This window comes from Falco rusticolus, chromosome 3, assembly GCF_015220075.1.
Source record: "Falco rusticolus isolate bFalRus1 chromosome 3, bFalRus1.pri, whole genome shotgun sequence".
NCBI lineage: Eukaryota > Metazoa > Chordata > Aves > Falconiformes > Falconidae > Falco > Falco rusticolus.
The window spans coordinates 26,172,768-26,180,698 of NC_051189.1; the positions used below are offsets into that span (position 1 = coordinate 26,172,768).

A 7,931-nucleotide genomic window follows, 5' to 3' on the forward strand; every position below is an offset into this window, starting at 1 on the left:
ATGAAGTTGTTCAATGGTATTCGTAGGACTGGTGAATACAAGAGGTCTGACTCCTAGTGCTCACTCTTTCCACCGTGAATCTACAAGATGATGCTGATACTGGTGATCAGACATGTCTAAGTTTTCTGTCCAAGGTGTACTGAATAAGGAAGAGATTTTATTCCTTTGGGCAGATTGGTCATAGAATTTCTATGTATACAGCCTTTAAAAAGTGAGTTGCCACCAATATTTAAATGTAGCCCTTAATAAAACCAATTTCTCTTAGTTCAACAGAATGATATGAAAGGAAAACCAAGTATCCTTCCAAAAATTCTTTTTTCCTTTGTATAAGTATTTGTTTGGAATAGTTGATACGTGATTGGTTTTGAAAATGGCTATACTTCAAGAAAGATATAGGGGTTTTGTGGTTTTCTCATTTTGATAGAGATGTTAACTAAAGTTTAGAAAATTCTTCTCCAAATAGATCAGTATTTTAATCTATTATATTTCATATTATTTTGACTTTGATAATTCTTTTTCAAATTATATGAACTTTGGAATACTGTTAATGCTATATATGCATGTTGGGGTTTTGATTATGTTAGCACTTATTCTGGAAAATTCTGACTGCTAGCCAAAGGCATGAAGCTTCCTTCATTTCAGAAATTACAGATGATGATAAAATAGAAACTCTCCAAATTATTTTTAAAACCCTCCAAAAACGTAAATTGGAAACAAGAAGTTAATAAATTAAACCAAAATTCAAAATCATGTGACCCATATTAGATACAGCAGATAGCAAGTAGCTCAGCAGGGAAAATAGATAGTGAAGGAAGTACACACAGTCTGCATTTCCAGATGCTAATGTCAGCTCTAGCATTGGCACTGCCTTTAATGTAGCCAGTTAGGGTTGGAGAAATTGGCTAGAAAAATGGTGATCATAAAGAATGAAGTCTGTGCATAAGCAAAGCAATATTACCATAGCTCCAATGAATACTGTTGAGGTCTAAGATTATAATTTGCTTAATACCCTTGGAGGAAAGGTAAGTAGAAGTGTGATGTTGTCGTTATTGTTTGGCAGCATCGAGATATTTGGGCTGTCAGTCACTGGATCAGTCCAACTCACATTAAGAGTTACCAAAATTCATTACCATCTACTGACTTTCCAGTGAAATAGTCTTTGTGCTATTTGTGAGTATCAGTCTTTGGAATATTGCAGCCATACTTTTCAAACCTGAAATTGCAAGTAATTTTAGCTAAAAAGTGAGAGCTTCTGACCTTCTTGTGCATAGGTATTTGCTTGACAAGGCTGAATGAAATAATGTTATCCAAATAAAATATTACAATCTGATTTTTTTCCCACTCATCTCTTTCTAGTGGAAAATTTTGCATTTCAAGGCTGCAAAGGTCTTTCCTTTTGACTCCCTCTTCATTCTTTTGAAATTCAATTACTGTTCAATGAAATGTTATTGCTCTATCCTATTTTTACAGCTGTTCCATGATGTACTGTACAATGTCGTAGTTTAATAATGCTGCTAAATTTCCTTCCTGTATCAATTTCTCAGAATTTTATAATGAAGTAAAATGCAAGGATCATAGTAATTTTAGTTGTTGTTTTGCTTTGTAAACACAGGACAATATCTGCAAAGACACATCACCAGGCCAACAACTTCAATATATTTGAAGGAATGGTCTGCCATGGAGTCCCAGTTGTGACAGTTTCAAGAGGCAAAGTGGTTTATGAAGGCGGAGCTTTCAATGTCACAGCAGGAGAAGGCAAATATGTCTCCCGTCCACCATTCCCTCCATATGTCTACAAACGAGTCAGGCAGCGGGAACAGGTTAATTAAACTAATAAATCTCTGTAATGCTTTGTGCAACATGAGGATAACTAGCTCTTGGGAAGAGAGTTTTGGGGATTCAGTAGTAATTTCCCTTACTAATCAAAATCTGCCAAGGTGGGAGGAAATGAAACAAAAGACTCAATTTTTATTACTCTCTATCTTACAGAAAAATATCACAGGCAAGTTCCTGCTCTTAGGGTAGTCTGTACAGCTCATAGACTAAACCTGGGTACTTCACAAAATAAACATGTCCCACTTGCAATAAAAGTGGACAAAGCTTTGCTCATGAGTAATCTAACTAATACATTTAATTACTGATTTAACTGAAAATCAGAGAGGCTGAGCATCATATGCAGGAAGAAATCTTACACTGAGGAAGAAATCAATAATTTTCTAACTCTTTTATGGATCACATATTTGGAGCAAACCCCTGTAGAATATTGAACAATTGGCTCTGTTCCAGTAAGAATGTGTTAAAACCTGAACGTGTGTGAAGTGCACTGCTGGACCAAGCAAAATAGCTCTGTTCAAGCTCTTGCTTTATTTTTTTGTTTGTTTGGGGTTTATTTGAGAGACATATTGCAAAATACAGTAAGATTGACTTTTCAGTGCCTATTTACCATACACGCATTCATGAAGAATGCTTTTGTGTCCTTAGCGTTACTTAGTGTGAGTAGGATTTTCAAAACCACCCAGACTAACTATATTTTAAAATCAAAACCTGAATCAGTGGGATTCACTGATGGATCTAAAAGTTGAATCAGACTAGTGTCCATGTGAGATATGGCCCATTGAAATGCTTTCAAGATAATTCTGTATATTGCTTCCTGCTGTTGTCTTGATGGAGTAAGAAAGGCATATAGAAGTGGCTGAGTGAGTCTTCCCTCCAAAGACCACAGTTTCACAGGAGCTGGTGGGCTGTCTGTGAGTTGATACATATAATGCAGTAGATAGGCAGGGAATTCCCCTCATGAGCACAAAGGTTTCCGCTGGGAATTAAGAACAAAAAATGGTTTATTGCATTTTTGGGCTTTCCAAAGATAAAGGAACACCTTTTTTTTCCTTTTCTTTTCTTTATTTCTTTTTTCTTTTTTTTTTTTTTGTACCAATACAAGTCAGTGTAAATTACTTGCATTATGTTAGCATCTCACTATGCTGTTTCTACTTTGCTTTTTATTTTGAAACTCTATTCCTCATTTAAATCTGTCCACAAATTTTATATATTCCTGGGGGAAAGGAAGGGCAAAGAAAATAATCTGTGCCTGGACTTCCCAGATCTAGTCAAAAAGTGAATCAGTAGTCCAAACTGTGATTTTGTGTGGAGAAGAGGTCTTCCCTTTCCACTGAACATGTAACTGAATTGAAACAATTGCTCCAAAGGTCATGCAATTCCATGGCCAGCTGCAGATAAGATGGTCTCACAGGCTATATAGTGAGAACTACTCACCTACCGTAGATTCATTCTACATTAATCCAGATAGATTCCTTCTATAGTGTTCCTCTTAAAAATCATCCTTTGGATCTATCTTCAGTGGGATATGCATCATGCACAAAGTTGTATGTGCCCATGAGTCTATTTAATCCACTGGACATTGATACTTTTCTGAGGACTGCTTCTTATTATAGCACTGTGTTGTGCAATGTTGATCCCTTTGACTTTTCATGCAAAATAAAACCAGGTAATGGTAATAGAAACTAGCTATTGAAAACAGATTTGTATGGCATTACACCAACAAAAACTTGGAACATTCCTTTCTGTGTAAGAGAACATGTTGCAGTTATTAATAATTAGGTGCTTTCTTAAGCCTAACTGAGTTTTAGTTGCTCCAGATCCTGGCATCTCTGCTAAAGCTTTATATCTTTTGTTAGCGGATGATTAGTATCAAAACTAAACTAAAATTTATAAAGAATTTGATAATTATAGAATTTCTGAAGGACTTCGGTGAATGTTTCGGTTTCCATTTCCCATCAAAGCTAGAGAGAATTTTCTCTTAACAAAAACATCAAGTGTAGTGTGTCTTAAGAAGTGATTTTTCAACCAGCTCAACCTCCTGTAGCCAGCAACTGGAGTGGTCGATGGTAGATATCCACACAAGGCAGGATTTGTTTTGTTTCACTGATGGTCATTAACCTCTTACCTATATTAAGAGCATCACTGGAAAATGTGATTACTCTAACAAAGAACAAGCTTATAGCTTGAAAGCAGCTCAGATGTATTTCCTCTGTACCTGTTCTCTCCTGGGATATCCTGAAGTAGCTGAACCAAGATTTAAAAAACATACAGAAGCAACCAGATTCATTGATTTATGATTGTTTTCCAGCATATCCGAATTAATTATGTACCATAATCTCAGGGCTTCTGCCTGTTGGACTAAGGAAGGGAGAAGCATCAAGAAAATAAGGTGGAACATGATCAGTTGCTTCTTTGAAAAAATGGGTTTAGAATTGCTTTGTTACAGTGCTGAACAGATTAAGCCACCCAGCTCCTGATGAAAACTGAGAACTGAACAATTTAATCCCAGTGTAAGGGACCTTTTCAAGAGAGACGTTTGACAAAATTGTTGGGATGCATAACATACAAAGCTGGGTTATCAGAGGACTGCTATTTTGATTGTGTCCAATTAGCAATTGCATGGTGAAGACAAATAATGGTGAAAGATTTGAAATGTTTTGTTGCAGGTCTGTCAGCCTGTTCCTGTTAAGAGAGCACCGTATACAGGCGCGGTCTCAGGAACACCTGTCGCACCAAAATAATAGGTTCATTCCCCAGTTTTGGCTCTTGCAGGTAACTGTGTTTTGATTAGTGAGAACTACTTTACGTAATGCTTCTCTGAAACGTCAAGAAAACAAAAGTGTAGCAGGCCATCTAGCTTGTGACAGGCTTGGCTGAAATAAACCCTCTCAGAAGCTGAATTGTCTTGGTATCTTCACGTTTGATGATAATGTGTGGCAACCCAGGTGTGGAGGACCTCTTTCTGAACAGAGCTTAATTTTAAAAGTTCAAAAGAAATAAATGGAGTTTAACTGCTAGACTGAGATATGGGTATGAAAGCCCATAGAAAACCTGAGTTCAGTTAACACCAGGAGTATAAACAAAGCATAAATGTTTGGATTGCAAATTTACAGATAAAAAACAAAAACCAGCTTGATGTGAAAAATTAAATTCTTTAGTGTCCCTGTGTTACAGAAAATAACTCTCCATGGATTGTACTGTTTGTGTTAAGCTGATAGATCTGTTTTGCAAAGACAACAGCTGTCTTCACACAAGAGAGGTGCTGCAGTCAATGCCAGTAGCGTTCTGCTGGATGGTCGAGCTACTGTAAGGCTCAGTGCTGCTAACAGAGCAATAACATCCAGCATCTCCTCTTCCCTCCTCTCCAGTGTCCACAGTGTGTAGCTTGGTTATTGACAGTCCCTCAACAATATACGCCCTGGTGCTCAGTAGATCTTTCCATGAGCTAATTTACTTGCTAAATCAGCAGAAAACAGCTTCCTTTTTCTGGGTTAGTTTTCTGTTGGCTGAGTTGAACTGTCTCTCAGAAGAACCTAGTGAGGATCAGTGCAGTGCAACAAATGGGTAGGATAAAGCAGGTGGGGAGAAGGGCTAGGCTAGGCAACAACACCCCACTCTCTAACTGTTTAACAATCAGAATAAATATTTCAGGAAAAAGTAAAAGAACTTTAGCAAGCACAATTGAGACATCATGCTGTAAGCCAACTGCAGCTGAAATGTTGTCTGCTACAGCAGGGGCGTTGATTAGTATGGGCTGGGGGGACAGTGGGTGGCAGTAAGCATGGTAAAATCCAGGCTGTTTTTGGGTGCATATATGTACCACCAATGTGGTCAGCTAGTTTGAGAAATGATTTCCCAGTAGATGGATGAAGCCTCAGTTCCTACCTCACATAAAATGAGTCAGTTCTTAGTGGTTATTAATATGGGGACAGGAACAAACCTGCAATGGTGGGAGGGTGAAGTTAGCTTTTCCACATATTGTTGTATCATTCCTTTAAAGCTACCTCGCAGTGAACCTCATCAGGGCATCAGTAGCAGCAAGAGTGCAGCATCCTATTTGTTTTCCTCTGTCATAAGGGAGAAAGCTTTTGTAACAGAGAGGACTAAAGGCTAAAGCTGCAATAGAGTGAGGGAGCAATAATCATTCTTTCTAGCTCCTAGCACTCTTTCTCCATTATTGCCTCTCTGAGTGACAAATTGCAAAGCAGCGATTTTCTTTTGGAAGATTATATCATATTGTCTTTTTCTTCTCTGTAGATAAAAGCAAATGAAAATAACCCTGCTGTCCCCACTGAAGCAGTGCATTCTGGATCCAGCAATCAATCCACAATCAACTTCTCAAGAGCCAACAATGAACACCAGTAACCAATAAACATTATGCTGGGCTTGCTGCATGAAAGTTGTCATTACAAATTCTCTTTAAAAGGCATTTTGTTATAAGAACTGGAAAATTCTTTTTAGAAAATGGAGTAATAATAAATTAATAGTTACAATTATAACGTGGCAGCAGCTCTGTAGGTTCTTAAAAGTAGGTAAGTTTAGGGATGGTATTTCTTAATATTTATCTTTAGAAGGTATCAACTAACCCACAAAGTAAAAACAATGAGAAGTGACCTTTAAGCACATTTTCTACGTTATTGCTCTGTTAGGTCACAGGAGATGAATCCTAATTCTCTAATTTCATGTGTTAGGAAGATCTCTGTTGAGCTTAGCAATGTGGAGAACTCTGATAGCAGATGCTGAATTTGGATTTTTGTTTTTCTCTTCCTGTATGGGGTCAGGTACAGAAAATTGTTGATGTAGGGGAACTGTCACAATTTTAGATCTGCTGCTACATCTCCCTGTCTCTATCTTTAAAGGAGTTTATACGTTTTGTCCCTGCCAGCTGCTCAGTCAGGCATTTTTTTAGTGTGTTTGAGTGTTTCCTTTGCTACACCCTAGGCAAAGCTTTGATAACCATACTGATGAACTCACCTGCAATACTCCTTTGTGTTCTGGCTTTATAGAGAGACACACACTTGTAATTTGAAGGTTTAGGAAGTGGGATCACCAGGGCAAGAGCATAATACATTTATTTAAAGATAAACTTTTTTTTACTGAAGATGTGAGTTTTTTCCTGATGTGACTAATAGTTTGGTTTTGTAGGACAGGATTCCTAATTTAAGGAAAAAGCACCTCATTTACTCAATTTATCTGATTTCCCATCTAAGAGGTACTTGTATTCTTAGAGGCATGATTCTGTTACCATGTCTAGGCAGGTTTTGTGTCAAAAACCTAGAATGTTGTTTGAAGTCGCATAAACCTAGAATGTTGTTTGAAGTTGCAATTCCGTACATGATAGCGCTTCTTTTTAAGCAGCTGTCACTGGGGAATATTTAAAGAGAGAAATAAGGCCAACACAGACACACCTGTACAGTGAGTTTGTTGTCCTATATGTAGAAACAGTATAACCCATACTTCTGTGTAACCCATGGGTCAAATAGGCACAGAAAGACTCATATTTTAAGACAGAAAGCATATGATAATTACTGTTATTTAAAATTTTATAGTGGAAAGCAGACTTGTAGTTCCTGCTATATTCATAGGCATACAGTGATGTATGAGCTTGTATGAGAAACAAACTCCTATTAGGTCAGTAGTTCTTGTGTCTCTAAATAGCAAAAGAGAATTATCTTTGTAAAATGATGGAGGATAATCGTGGGAATGTTCAGAAGAGAGCTAGCATGAGTTCCCATTTATCAGGTTTTCTTTGGAGTGGCAGAACAGCAGAACCAGGCATCCAGCACTATTACAAGGGCTATTACAAGGGAATGGGGTTCACTGTTCAGTGTAGACTTCTATACTGCAATTGTCTGCATCTGAGTTTGTTGTCTAGTCTCCCTCTGTAATCAACAGAGAAAAGGGTGCTTTTGAAACTTTATTCATCTCTGCATCAAGATCTGAAAAAGGCTAGATGAACCTGTCCAGTGTTGTTCATCTTTGGCATGAGATGAGTGGTTTTCTTGCAATGCCAGGTTGTCTCCATTAACTACAAAGAGACTGTGTGTGACTATGGTGCAGATGTCTGCTCTGCAGCCACCTTCCACCTAGCCCAT

The 7,931-nt window shown here is 37.7% G+C and overlaps 1 protein-coding gene across 1 annotated transcript in view; it reads left to right on the forward strand.

Moving 5' to 3' along the window:
• Positions 1-6,454, forward strand: part of DPYS (dihydropyrimidinase) — a 32,833-nt gene extending 26,379 nt beyond the window's left edge. The window contains exons 8-10 of the mRNA XM_037379037.1: positions 1,613-1,820; positions 4,503-4,608; positions 6,094-6,454. Of these exons, the coding sequence (XP_037234934.1) occupies positions 1,613-1,820; positions 4,503-4,577 (283 nt within the window). The 3' untranslated portion in view covers positions 4,578-4,608; positions 6,094-6,454. The remainder of the gene's footprint in view (positions 1-1,612; positions 1,821-4,502; positions 4,609-6,093) is intronic.
• Positions 6,455-7,931: the final 1,477 nt, after the last annotated feature.